Raw genomic sequence first — 15,780 nt, 5'->3', positions numbered from 1 at the left:
ATACGTATCTCAAAATTGCTGGTGTCTCTCTAGTTACTTCAGAAGGACGAGCAACACTTACATAATTTGATCTAAATAGCTTACTGCCGAGAAGATTGAAGAAAATACCCACCTTACAGAGAAAGCTTTTATTTTAGACAATTTTTTGTTCAGTAGAGAAATGTAGAATACCTTGATAAATTATTATTTTTTTTTAATTACAATGGTAGGGGGAAGCGTTAAACCCACAGGAGTCATACAGCACCTGAGGAATGGAAGACATTCAGGCTGGAATCAAGGAATTGGAGCACAGATCCAATTCCTTACGTCAAGAGCCTCTCATTAGCATCAAGAAACCTCCCTTGAGGGAATGCCTCGATAAAACTATACATACATTAAAACAATGTCCTAACAAAAGCTTTTTTCTGGAGTCTGTGTCTTTTCTTTACATACATATCTATCTACACAGAATATCACCCTGGAACAAGGGGCAAAATTTTTACTAGCATTACTATTTTTTATCTTAAATATTAATACTTTAAAAGTGACTAAATACTCCCTTTCTTCTCTTCCTTCACTTCTTCTTTTTAAAACTGTGATGGTTTTCTTAAAACCACGTGTGGGATTTTTTAAAAATGATGAACGTTTTAAGAATGGTAGATTATTATGATTGAATAGAAAATTTAAAGGACAGCCAGATTTAGCGAGGACATATACACAGTACTGAGAACAACTTAGCGGGAGGGGTAAGGTAAAATTTTCTCACCATTTGCCGTAGCGGTGACACAGGAGAGGACCCCCAGAGTCCCCTGCACAGGAGTCAATGCGACCCTTACGGTACCCAGCACAGAACATGTTAGAAGTAATATAGTAGTCCTCATACACTGACTCACACACATCGCTCGCGATGATGGGAACCTGTTCACACAAACACAAGCTTAATTACTACTTTATCAGCGGTGGAAATACTATCATATTAACAGGCTAATTATATTACCAGCGATGATACGCAGCCTCTCACTCACAAAAACAAAAGTATTTAGAGAAAAACACTGACAACAACTAATACCTCAGACCTATTATTCCCTGAAGAACACATAACGAAATAACATCAATAACATAGGGTGAGCAAAAGTGACATTTATAAATATTGACAAAGACACGTTTAAGACACTCTTTACCTCATTTATGTGACCCACTTTAGGCCACATAAATGAGGTAAAAACGAAAATCGAAAAAGTTCAAAGAAATGACTTCAGTTTAAAATCTTAATGGAGAGGAATGAGATATAAAAAAAATGTGAAAGCTACTGCAATTTACTTATCTAACAAAAAACATTGAAGTTTAGTCTCTGGATCCATTATGTGTCTTTGTAATCTTTAGATTATAGAGTTATGGAGGTGAAGAACAAACCTATCAAACAGCAACAACTAGGATTTCTATCTCTGGAAAAATAAATAGGGCATAAATAAGGCAGACAAAGATAGTTTATTTACTAGTAATAAAGTAAGAACATGAGAGCATAACTGGACCTTAAACATTCAAACATTCAGGTATATATATATATATATATATATATATATATATATATATATATATATATATATATATATATATATATATATATATATATATATATATATATATATATATTCATCATTAAATGTGGAAGAGAAATAGAATGACCTGAATAATGGCACTGGAAGCAAAATTCATACAAGGATTTATAAACAAGTGGTTTATGTTTCAAGTAGCTGAACCTTTGGCTCACAACCAAGAGACTCAGGTTTGATCCCGGCACTAGTGGAAATAATGATTTTTCCTTATACCTATTGTTCATAAGTGATGTGTTAAAAACCTGCAGCCTCCAGCAAACACGTCAAATTAGGTAGTTTGATGATTCATCGACGGAAATTAATAAATTAACACCTGGAAATAATGGAAAACATTATAGTTCACCCATAAATACTAGAAAACATTCACACAATTGCAGCTTCTGAAAACTGCCGTGCTGTGCTGTACGTGTTAATGATCCTCCAGTCTCCTGACGACATCTTTAAGCTCACCTCATTAATGAAGTCAGAGTAGTTGAAGTGTAGTTTATAATTGCTTAGTTAAATGAGTTAGGAGCTTATCACTATTCAAATAGTTATTCAAATTGTTATTTTAGGTATTAAACTATTCTTAACTGGTGGTGTAACCATTACATCACCAGTCAAGAATTACCTGGAGTTTACCTGGAGAGAGTTCCGGGGGTCAACGCCCCCGCGGCCCGGTCTGTGACCAGGCCTCCTGGTGGATCAGAGCCTGATCAACCAGGCTGTTGCTGCTGGCTGCACGCAAACCAACGTACGAGCCACAGCCCGGCTGGTCAGGAACCGACTTTAGGTGCTTGTCCAGTGCCAGCTTGAAGACTGCTAGGGGTCTGTTGGTAATCCCCCTTATGTATGCTGGGAGGCAGTTGAACAGTCTCGGGCCCCTGACACTTATTGTATGGTCTCTTAACGTGCTAGTGACACCCCTGCTTTTCATTGAGGGGATGTTGCATCGTCTGCCAAGTCTTTTGCTTTCGTAGTGAGTGATTTTCGTGTGCAAGTTTGGTACTAGTCCCTCTAGGATTTTCCAGGTGTATATAATCATGTATCTCTCCCGCCTGCGTTCCAGGGAATACAGGTTCAGGAACCTCAAGCGCTCCCAGTAATTGAGGTGTTTTATCTCCGTTATGCGCGCCGTGAAGCTTCTCTGTACATTTTCTAGGTCAGCAATTTCACCTGCCTTGAAAGGTGCTGTTAGTGTGCAGCAATATTCCAGCCTAGATAGAACAAGTGACCTGAAGAGTGTCATCATGGGCTTGGCCTCCCTAGTTTTGAAGGTTCTCATTATCCATCCTGTCATTTTTCTAGCAGATGCGACTGATACAATGTTATGGTCCTTGAAGGTGAGATCCTCTGACATGATCACTCCCAGGTCTTTGACGTTGGTTTTTCGCTCTATTTTGTGGCCAGAATTTGTTTTGTACTCTGATGAAGATTTAATTTCCTCGTGTTTACCATATCTGAGTAATTGAAATTTCTCATCGTTGAACTTCATATTGTTTTCTGCAGCCCACTGAAAGATTTGGTTGAAGTCCGCCTGGAGCCTTGCAGTGTCTGCAATGGAAGACACTGTCATGCAGATTCGGGTGTCATCTGCAAAGGAAGACACGGTGCTGTGGCTGACATCCTTGTCTATGTCGGATATGAGGATGAGGAACAAGATGGGAGCGAGTACTGTGCCTTGTGGAACAGAGCTTTTCACCGTAGCTGCCTCGGACTTTACTCTGTTGACGACTACTCTCTGTGTTCTGTTAGTGAGGAAATTATAGATCCATCGACCGACTTTTCCTGTTATTCCTTTAGCACGCATTTTGTGCGCTATTACGCCATGGTCACACTTGTCGAAGGCTTTTGCAAAGTCTGTATATATTACATCAGCATTCTATTTATCTTCTAGTGCATTTAGGACCTTGTCGTAGTGATCCAATAGTTGAGACAGACAGGAGTGACCTGTTCTAAACCCATGTTGCCCTGGGTTGTGTAACTGATGGGTTTCTAGATGGGTGGTGATCTTGCTTCTTAGGACCCTTTCAAAGATTTTTATGATATGGGATGTTAGTGCTATCGGTCTGTAGTTCTTTGCTGTTGCTTTACTGCCCCCTTTGTGGAGTGGGGCTATGTCTGTTGTTTTTAGTAACTGTGGGACAACCCCCGTGTCCATGCTCCCTCTCCATAGGATGGAAAAGGCTCGTGATAGGGGCTTCTTGCAGTTCTTGATGAACACGGAGTTCCATGAGTCTGGCCCTGGGGCAGAGTGCATGGGCATGTTTAATACCTAAAATAAGGGTTAAAGTTAACAGCTAAAGTTTACAGCTCTCAGTGTAAACAACAGTGTAGATTAAGCTCTGTCATATATATATATATATATATATATATATATATATATATATATATATATATATATATATATATATATATATATATATATATATATATATATATATGACATCATAAAGAGAACCCTTGCTACAACTGGATGCCCAGCCGAGAGGGAGCCCCGATCACTAGCAGCCAACAATACCCACAACCCAGCAAACAGCCCCGACGGGATCACCATATCCTTGGAAGAATGGCAAGCTCTTAGCATGGGACTATACCTGTGTGTCCACACTGGCTGACACCTACATCCATCACAGTGTGGGGCGACAGGGAGGAGCTGCTGACCACAGGGAGGAGTACAAGCTCGGAAAGTACAGGGGCATAAGCCAACAGTATCAATTTGTCCCAGCAGGATCAGAGACCTTGGGATCATGGAAAAAAATACCACAAGTTTCCTTAAAGAATTGGGTTCCAGACTCATCGACACCACCAGGGACCCAAGGGCAGCCACTTTCATGTTCCAGCACCTCAGTGTGGCCATCCAGAGGGAAAAAGCTTGCTGCATACTTGACTCGCGTCCGGCTTCGGAGGAGCTGGAGGAAATCCATAATCTTTAACATATTGTACCATTGTATTCATGTTTGTGTTTCCTGTAAATGTATTCTATCTATTAATAAATTTTCATATATATATATATATATATATATATTTTTTTATATATATATATATATAATAGATATATATATATTATATATATACATAAATATATATATATATATACATATATATATATATATATATACATATATATATATATATATATATATATAGATAGATAGATTTTTTTTTTTTTTTTTTTTTTCAACAAGTTGGTCGTCTCCCACCGAGGCAGGGTGACCCAAAAAAAGAAAGAAAATCCCCAAAAAGAAAATACTTTCATCATCATTCAACACTTTCACCACACTCACACATTATCACTGCTTTTGCAGAGGTGCTCAGAATACAACAGCTTAGAAGCATACACATATAAAGATACACAACATATCCCTCCAAACTGCCAATATCCCAAACCCCTCCTTTAAAGTGCAGGCATTGTACTTCCCATTTCCAGGACTCAAGTCCGACTATATGAAAATAACCGGTTTCCCTGAATCCCTTCACTAAATATTACCCTGCTCACACTCCAACAGATCGTCAGGTCCCAAGTATCATTCGTCTCCATTCACTCCTATCTAACACGCTCATGCACGCTTGCTGGAAGTCCAAGCCCCTCGCCCACAAAACCTCCTTTACCCCGTCTTTCCAACCCTTTCGAGGACGACCCCTACCCCTCTTTCCTTCCCCTACAGATTTATATGCTTTCCATGTCATTCTACTTTGATCCATTCTCTCTAAATGACCAAACCACCTCAACAACCCCTCTTCTGCCCTCTGACTAATGCTTTTATTAACTCCACACCTTCTCCTAATTTCCACACTCCGAATTTTCTGCATAATATTTACACCACACATTGCCCTTAGACAGGACATCTCCACTGCCTCCAACCGTCTCCTCGCTGCTGCATTTACCACCCAAGCTTCACATCCATATAAGAGTGTTGGTACTATTATACTTTCATACATTCCCTTCTTTGCCTCCACAGATAACGTTTTTTGACTCCACATATACCTCAACGCACCACTCACCTTTTTTCCCTCATCAATTCTATGATTAACCTCATCCTTCATAAATCCATCCGCCGACACTTCAACTCCCAAGTATCTGAAAACATTCACTTCTTCCATACTCCTCCTCCCCAATTTGATATCCAATTTTTCTTTATCTAAATCATTTGATACCCTCATCACCTTACTCTTTTCTATGTTCACTTTCAACTTTCTACCTTTACACACATTCTCAAACTCATCCACTAACCTTTGCAATTTTTCTTTAGAATCTCCCATAAGCACAGTATCATCAGCAAAAAGTAACTGTGTCAATTCCCATTTTGAATTTGATTCCCCATAATTTAATCCCACCCCTCTCCCGAACACCCTAGCATTTACTTCTTTTACAACCCCATCTATAAATATATTAAACAACCATGGTGACATTACACATCCCTGTCTAAGACCTACTTTTACTGGGAAGTATTCTCCCTCTCTTCTACATACCCTAACCTGAGCCTCACTATCCTCATAAAAGCTCTTTACAGCATTTAGTAACTTACCACCTATTCCATATACTTGCAACATCTGCCACATTGCTCCTCTATCCACTCTATCATATGCCTTTTCTAAATCCATAAATGCAATAAAAACTTCCCTACCTTTATCTAAATACTGTTCACAAATGTGCTTCAATGTAAACACTTGATCTACACATCCCCTACCCACTCTGAAACCTCCTTGCTCATCTGCAATCCTACATTCTGTCTTACCTCTAATTCTTTCAATTATAACCCTACCGTATACTTTTCCTGGTATACTCAGTAAACTTATTCCTCTATAATTTTTACAATCTCTTTTGTCCCCCTTCCCTTTATATAAAGGGACTATACATGCTCTCCGCCAATCACTAGGTACCTTCCCCTCTTTCATACATTTATTAAACAAAAGTACCAACCACTCCAACACTATATCCCCCCCTGCTTTTAACATTTCTGTCATGATCCCATCAGTTCCAGCTGCTTTAACCCCTTTCATTCTACGTAATGTCTCACGTACCTCCACCACACTTACATTCTGCTCTTCTTCACTCCTAAAAGATGGTATACCTCCCTGGCCAGTGCATGAAATTACCGCTTCCCTTTCTTCCTCAACATTTAAAAGTTCCTCAAAATATTCTTGCCATAAATCAAATGCAATTATGAACATAACCTTGAGGTTCCTAAGAACCATTTCTAGCGACCAATATCATGTACTCATCTAATTGTGATTACAGGGGTCGGGTCATAGCTCCTGGCCCCGCCAGTGTGTGTGTTTACTCGCCTATTTGTACTCATCTATTTGTGGTTGCAGGGGTCGATTCACAGCTCCTGGCCCAGCCTCTTCGTTGGTCGCTACTAGGTCCACTCTCCCTGCTCCATGAGTATCTCTTCTTAAAGCTATGTATGTATCCTACCTCCACTACATCACTGTGTGTGTGTGTGTGTGTGTGTGTGTGTGTGTGTGTGTGTGTGTGTGTGTGTGTGTGTGTGTGTGTGTGTGTGTGTGTGTGTGTACTCACGTATCTGAGGTTGAAGGGGTCGAGTGGCAGCTCCTGACCCCATCTCTTCGCTGGTTACTACTTGGTCCATTCCCTCAATGCTCTAAGAGCCTTGTCATACCTTTCCTTAAAGGTGTGTATGGAGTCTGCTTTCACCACCTCTTCATCCAACTTATTCCACTTACTGACCAATCTGAGGCTGAAGGAAAATTTCCTCACATCCCTGAGGTTCATCTCCGTCTTTAACTTCCAACTGCGCCATAGGTCCAGTGTCTGTACTTCTCGGTCTCTCCTCCGCTCACTCCTTGAGTTTATTTTTATGTCGGTTATCATGTCTCCCCTGACCCTCCTGTCCTCCAGTGTCGTCAGGCCGATTTCCCTTAATCTTTCTTCATAGGACATTCCCCTTAGCTCTGGAACTAACCTTGTCGCAAACCTTTGTACTTTCTCTAGTTTCTTGACGTGCTTTATCAAGTGCGGGTTCCAAACAGGTGCTGCATACTCCAGTATGGGCCTGACATACACGGTGTACAGTGTCTTGAATGATTCCTTACTAAGGTATCGGAATGCTGTTCTCAGGTTTGCCAGGCGCCCATATGCTGCAGCAGTTATCTGATTGATGTGTGCTTCCGGAGACATGCTCGGTGTTATACTCACCCCAAGATCTTTCTCCTTGAGTGAGGTTTGCAGTCTTTGGCCACCTAGCCTATACTCTGTCTGTGGTCTTCTGTGCCCTTCCCCTATCTTCATGACTTTGCATTTGGCAGGATTAAATTCGAGAAGCCATTTGCTGGACCAGGTGTCCAGTCTGTCCAGGTCTCTTTGAAGTCCTGCCTGGTCCTCATCAGATTTAATTCTCCTCATTAACTTCACATCATCTGCAAACAGGGACACTTCTGAGTCTAACCCTTCCGTCATGTCGTTCACATATACCAAAAATAGCACTGGTCCTAGGACCGACCCCTGTGGGACCCCGCTCGTCACAGGTGCCCACTGTGATACATCATTACGTACCATGACTCGTTGTTGCCTCCCTGTGTGTGTGTGTGTGTGTGTGTGTGTGTGTGTGTGTGTGTGTGTGTGTGTGTGTGTGTGTGTGTGTGTGTGTATGTGTGTGTGTGTGTACTCACGTATCTGAGGTTGAAGGGGTCGAGTGGCAGCTCCTGACCCCATCTCTTCGCTGGTTACTACTTGGTCCATTCCCTCAATGCTCTAAGAGCCTTGTCATACCTTTCCTTAAAGGTGTGTATGGAGTCTGCTTTCACCACCTCTTCATCCAACTTATTCCACTTACTGACCAATCTGAGGCTGAAGGAAAATTTCCTCACATCCCTGAGGTTCATCTCCGTCTTTAACTTCCAACTGCGCCATAGGTCCAGTGTCTGTACTTCTCTGTCTCTCCTCCGCTCACTCCTTGAGTTTATTTTTATGTCGGTGTAGTGTGTGTGTGTGTGTGTGTGTGTGTGTGTGTGTGTGTGTGTGTGTGTGTGTGTGTGTGTGTGTGTGTGTGTGTGTGTGTGTGTGTGTGTGTGTGCACGTGTAGAAATTCAGATGTGATTCTTGTCACTCCTTTATTTAAACAATAATCTAAGCTTCTACTGATGGAGACAATTACAACTTTTTGTCTCTCACCTTCGCCACAACAATCACTCTTACCACCACCACTACTGCCTGTCTCGCTACTTCACCACCACCACTACTACCTGTCTCGCTACTTCACCACCACCACTACTACCTGTCTCGCTACTTCACCACCACCACTACTACCTGTCTCGCTACTTCACCACCACCACTACTACCTGTCTCGCTACTTCACCACCACCACTACTGCCTGTCTCGCTACTTCACCACCACCACTACTACCTGTCTCGCTACTTCACCACCACCACTACTACCTGTCTCGCTACTTCACCACCACCACTACTATCTGTCTCGCTACTTCACCACCACCACTACTACCTGTCTCGCTACTTCACCACCACCACTACTACCTGTCTCGCTACTTCACCACCACCACTACTACCTGTCTCGCTACTTCACCACCACCACTACTACCTGTCTCGCTACTTCACCACCACCACTACTATCTGTCTCGCTACTTCACCACCACCACTACTACCTGTCTCGCTACTTCACCACCACCACTACTACCTGTCTCGCTACTTCACCACCACCACTACTGCCTGTCTCGCTACTTCACCACCACCACTACTGCCTGTCTCGCTACTTCACCACCACCACTACTACCTGTCTCGCTACTTCACCACCACCACTACTGCCTGTCTCGCTACTTCACCACCACCACTACTGCCTGTCTCGCTACTTCACCACCACCACTACTACCTGTCTCGCTACTTCACCACCACCACTACTACCTGTCTCGCTACTTCACCACCACCACTACTACCTGTCTCGCTACTTCACCACCACCACTACTATCTGTCTCGCTACTTCACCACCACCACTACTACCTGTCTCGCTACTTCACCACCACCACTACTACCTGTCTCGCTACTTCACCACCACCACTACTACCTGTCTCGCTACTTCACCACCACCACTACTACCTGTCTCGCTACTTCACCACCACCACTACTACCTGTCTCGCTACTTCACCACCACCACTACTACCTGTCTCGCTACTTCACCACCACCACTACTACCTGTCTCGCTACTTCACCACCACCACTACTACCTGTCTCGCTACTTCACCACCACCACTACTACCTGTCTCGCTACTTCACCACCACCACTACTACCTGTCTCGCTACTTCACCACCACCACTACTACCTGTCTCGCTACTTCACCACCACCACTACTACCTGTCTCGCTACTTCACCACCACCACTACTACCTGTCTCGCTACTTCACCACCACCACTACTATCTGTCTCGCTACTTCACTACCACCACTAATGTCTGTCTCGCTACTTCACCACCACCACTACTACCTGTCTCGCTACTTCACCACCACCACTAATGTCTGTCTCGCTACTTCACCACCACCACTACTACCTGTCTCGCTACTTCACCACCACCACTACTACCTGTCTCGCTACTTCACCACCACCACTACTATCTGTCTCGCTACTTCACCACCACCACTACTATCTGTCTCGCTACTTCACCACCACCACTACTACCTGTCTCGCTACTTCACCACCACCACTACTACCTGTCTCGCTACTTCACCACCACCACTACTACCTGTCTCGCTACTTCACCACCACCACTACTATCTGTCTCGCTACTTCACCACCACCACTACTACCTGTCTCGCTACTTCACCACCACTACTACTACCTGTCTCGCTACTTCACCACCACCACTACTATCTGTCTCGCTACTTCACCACCACCACTACTACCTGTCTCGCTACTTCACCACCACCACTACTACCTGTCTCGCTACTTCACCACCACCACTGCTACCTGTCTCGCTACTTCACCACCACCACTACTACCTGTCTCGCTACTTCACTACCACCACTAATGTCTGTCTCGCTACTTCACCACCACCACTACTACCTGTCTCGCTACTTCACCACCACCACTACTACCTGTCTCGCTACTTCACCACCACCACTACTATCTGTCTCGCTACTTCACCACCACCACTACTACCTGTCTCGCTACTTCACCACCACCACTACTACCTGTCTCGCTACTTCACCACCACCACTGCTACCTGTCTCGCTACTTCACCACCACCACTACTATCTGTCTCGCTACTTCACCACCACCACTACTACCTGTCTCGCTACTTCACCACCACCACTACTATCTGTCTCGCTACTTCACTACCACCACTAATGTCTGTCTCGCTACTTCACCACCACCACTACTACCTGTCTCGCTACTTCACCACCACCACTACTACCTGTCTCGCTACTTCACCACCACTAATGTCTGTCTCGCTACTTCACCACCACCACTACTACCTGTCTCGCTACTTCACCACCACCACTACTACCTGTCTCGCTACTTCACCACCACCACTAATGTCTGTCTCGCTACTTCACCACCACCACTACTACCTGTCTCGCTACTTCACCACCACCACTACTACCTGTCTCGCTACTTCACCACCACCACTACTACCTGTCTCGCTACTTCACCACCACCACTACTACCTGTCTCGCTACTTCACCACCACCACTACTGCCTGTCTCGCTACTTCACCACCACCACTACTACCTGTCTCGCTACTTCACCACCACCACTACTGCCTGTCTCGCTACTTCACCACCACCACTACTACCTGTCTCGCTACTTCACCACCACCACTACTACCTGTCTCGCTACTTCACCACCACCACTACTGCCTGTCTCGCTACTTCACCACCACCACTACTGCCTGTCTCGCTACTTCACCACCACCACTACTACCTGTCTCGCTACTTCACCACCACCACTACTACCTGTCTCGCTACTTCACCACCACCACTACTGCCTGTCTCGCTACTTCACCACCACCACTACTACCTGTCTCGCTACTTCACCACCACCACTACTACCTGTCTCGCTACTTCACCACCACCACTACTGCCTGTCTCGCTACTTCACCACCACCACTACTGCCTGTCTCGCTACTTCACCACCACCACTACTACCTGTCTCGCTACTTCACCACCACCACTACTGCCTGTCTCGCTACTTCACCACCACCACTACTGCCTGTCTCGCTACTTCACCACCACCACTACTGCCTGTCTCGCTACTTCACCACCACCACTACTGCCTGTCTCGCTACTTCACCACCACCACTACTGCCTGTCTCGCTACTTCACCACCACCACTACTACCTGTCTCGCTACTTCACCACCACCACTACTGCCTGTCTCGCTACTTCAAAACCACCACTACTGCCTGTCTCGCTACTTCACCACCACCACTACTGCCTGTCTCGCTACTTCACCACCACCACTACTGCCTGTCTCGCTACTTCACCACCACCACTACTGCCTGTCTCGCTACTTCACCACCACCACTACTGCCTGTCTCGCTACTTCACCACCACCACTGCTACCTGTCTCGCTACTTCACCACCACCACTACTACCTGTCTCGCTACTTCACCACCACCACTACTGCCTGTCTCGCTACTTCACCACCACCACTACTACCTGTCTCGCTACTTCACCACCACCACTGCTACCTGTCTCGCTACTTCACCACCACCACTACTGCCTGTCTCGCTACTTCACCACCACCACTACTACCTGTCTCGCTACTTCACCACCACCACTACTACCTGTCTCGCTACTTCACCACCACCACTGCTACCTGTCTCGCTACTTCACCACCACCACTGCTACCTGTCTCGCTACTTCACCACCACCACTACTACCTGTCTCGCTACTTCACCACCACCACTACTACCTGTCTCGCTACTTCACCACCACCACTACTACCTGTCTCGCTACTTCACCACCACCACTACTACCTGTCTCGCTACTTCACCACCACCACTACTACCTGTCTCGCTACTTCACCACCACCACTACTACCTGTCTCGCTACTTCACCACCACCACTACTACCTGTCTCGCTACTTCACCACCACCACTACTACCTGTCTCGCTACTTCACCACCACCACTACTGCCTGTCTCGCTACTTCACCACCACCACTACTACCTGTCTCGCTACTTCACCACCACCACTACTACCTGTCTCGCTACTTCACCACCACCACTACTGCCTGTCTCGCTACTTCACCACCACCACTACTACCTGTCTCGCTACTTCACCACCACCACTACTACCTGTCTCGCTACTTCACCACCACCACTACTGCCTGTCTCGCTACTTCACCACCACCACTACTACCTGTCTCGCTACTTCACCACCACCACTACTACCTGTCTCGCTACTTCACCACCACCACTACTACCTGTCTCGCTACTTCACCACCACCACTACTGCCTGTCTCGCTACTTCACCACCACCACTACTGCCTGTCTCGCTACTTCACCACCACCACTACTGCCTGTCTCGCTACTTCACCACCACCACTACTGCCTGTCTCGCTACTTCACCACCACCACTACTGCCTGTCTCGCTACTTCACCACCACCACTACTGCCTGTCTCGCTACTTCACCACCACCACTACTGCCTGTCTCGCTACTTCACCACCACCACTACTGCCTGTCTCGCTACTTCACCACCACCACTACTGCCTGTCTCGCTACTTCACCACCACCACTACTGCCTGTCTCGCTACTTCACCACCACCACTACTGCCTGTCTCGCTACTTCACCACCACCACTACTGCCTGTCTCGCTACTTCACCACCACCACTACTGCCTGTCTCGCTACTTCACCACCACCACTACTACCTGTCTCGCTACTTCACCACCACCACTAATGTCTGTCTCGCTCCTTCACCACCACCACTACTACCTGTCTCGCTACTTCACCACCACCACTACTAACTGTCTCGCTACTTCACCACCACCACTACTACCTGTCTCGCTACTTCACCACCACCACTACTACCTGTCTCTGTCTCGCTACTTCACCACCACCACTACTACCTGTCTCGCTCCTTCACCACCACCACTACTACCTGTCTCGCTACTTCACTACCACCACTACTACCTGTCTCGCTACTTCACCACCACCACTACTACCTGTCCTGTCTCGCTACTTCACCACCACCACTACTACCTACTACCTGTCTCGCTACTTCACCACCACCACTACCTGTCTCGCTACCTAATGTCTACTTCACCACCACCACTACTACCTGTCTCGCTACTTCACCACCACCACTACCTGTCTCGCTACTTCACCACCACCACTGTCTCGCTACTTCACCACCACCACTACTACCTGTCTCGCTACTTCACCACCACCACTACTACCTGTCTCGCTACTTCACCACCACCACTACTACCTGTCTTGCTACTTCACCACCACCACTACTACCTGTCTCGCTACTTCACCACCACCACTACTACCTGTCTCGCTACTTCACCACCACCACTACTACCTGTCTCGCTACTTCACCACCACCACTACTACCTGTCTCGCTACTTCACCACCACCACTACTGCCTGTCTCGCTACTTCACCACCACCACTACTACCTGTCTCGCTACTTCACCACAACCACTACTGTCTCACCTTCACCACCACCACTACTACCTGTCTACTTCACCACCACCTCTACTACCGGTCTCTCTACTTAACCACCACCACTACTACCTGTCTCGCTACTTCACCACCACCACTACTACCTGTCTCGCTACTTCACCACCACCACTACTACCTGTCTCGCTACTTCACCACCACCACTACTACCTGTCTACTTCACCACCACCACTACTACCTGTCTCGCTACTTCACCACCACCACTACTTACTGTCTCGCTACTTCACCACCACCACTACTACCTGTCTCGCTACTTCACCACCACCACTACTACCTACTACCTGTCTCGCTACTTCACCACCACCACTACTACCTGTCTCGCTACTTCACCACCACCACTACTACCTGTCTCGCTACGTCACCACCACCACTACTTCCTGTCTCGCTACTTCACCACCACCACTACTACCTGTCTCGCTACTTCACCACCACCACTACTACCTGTCTCGCTACTTCACCACCACCACTACTACCTGTCTCGCTACTTCACCACCACCACTACTACCTGTCTCGCTACTTCACCACCACCACTACTACCTGTCTCGCTACTTCACCACCACCACTACTACCTGTCTCGCTACTTCACCACCACCACTACTACCTGTCTCGCTACTTCACCACCACCACTACTACCTGTCTCGCTACTTCACCACCACCACTACTACCTGTCTCGCTACTTCACCACCACCACTACTATCTGTCTCGCTACTTCACCACCACCACTACTACCTGTCTCGCTACTTCACCACCACCACTACTACCTGTCTCGCTACTTCACCACCACCACTACTATCTGTCTCGCTACTTCACCACCACCACTACTACCTGTCTCGCTACTTCACCACCACCACTACTCACTGTCTCGCTACTTCACCACCACCACTACTATCTGTCTCGCTACTTCACCACCACCACTACTACCTGTCTCGCTACTTCACCACCACCACTACTACCTGTCTCGCTACTTCACCACCACCACTACTATCTGTCTCGCTACTTCACCACCACCACTACTACCTGTCTCGCTACTTCACCACCACCACTACTACCTGTCTCGCTACTTCACCACCACCACTACTATCTGTCTCGCTACTTCACCACCACCACTACTACTACTTCTGTCTCGCTACTTCACCACCACCACTACTACCTGTCTCGCTACTTCACCACCACCACTACTACTTCTGTCTCGCTACTTCACCACCACCACTACTACTTCTGTCTCGCTACTTCACCACCACCACTACTGCCTGTCTCGCTACTTCACCACCACCACTACTACCTGTCTCGCTACTTCACCACCACTACTACTACCTGTCTCGCTACTTCACCACCACCACTACTACCTGTCTCGCTACTTCACCACCACCACTACTATCTGTCTCGCTACTTCACCACCACCACTACTACCTGTCTCGCTACTTCACCACCACCACTACTGCCTGTCTCGCTACTTCACCACCACCACTACTAACTGTCTCGCTACTTCACTACCACCACTACTACCTGTCTCGCTACTTCACCACCACCACTACTATCTGTCT

The 15,780-nt window shown here is 46.5% G+C and overlaps 1 protein-coding gene across 5 annotated transcripts in view; it reads right to left on the bottom strand.

The window, feature by feature from the left end:
- The window catches only part of LOC128695144 (uncharacterized), a 137,856-nt gene that overhangs the window by 2,204 nt on the left and 119,872 nt on the right, over nucleotides 1-15,780 (bottom strand). For all 5 annotated transcript variants that reach the window (XM_070091375.1, XM_070091377.1, XM_070091378.1 and 2 more), the window contains one exon: nucleotides 746-897. In XM_070091375.1, the coding sequence (XP_069947476.1) occupies nucleotides 746-897 (152 nt within the window). The remainder of the gene's footprint in view (nucleotides 1-745; nucleotides 898-15,780) is intronic.

Source organism: Cherax quadricarinatus, chromosome 35 (assembly GCF_038502225.1).
Source record: "Cherax quadricarinatus isolate ZL_2023a chromosome 35, ASM3850222v1, whole genome shotgun sequence".
NCBI lineage: Eukaryota > Metazoa > Arthropoda > Malacostraca > Decapoda > Parastacidae > Cherax > Cherax quadricarinatus.
Note: the sequence above shows the minus strand (reverse complement) of the source record. Positions and strands in the feature narration are given on the sequence as shown.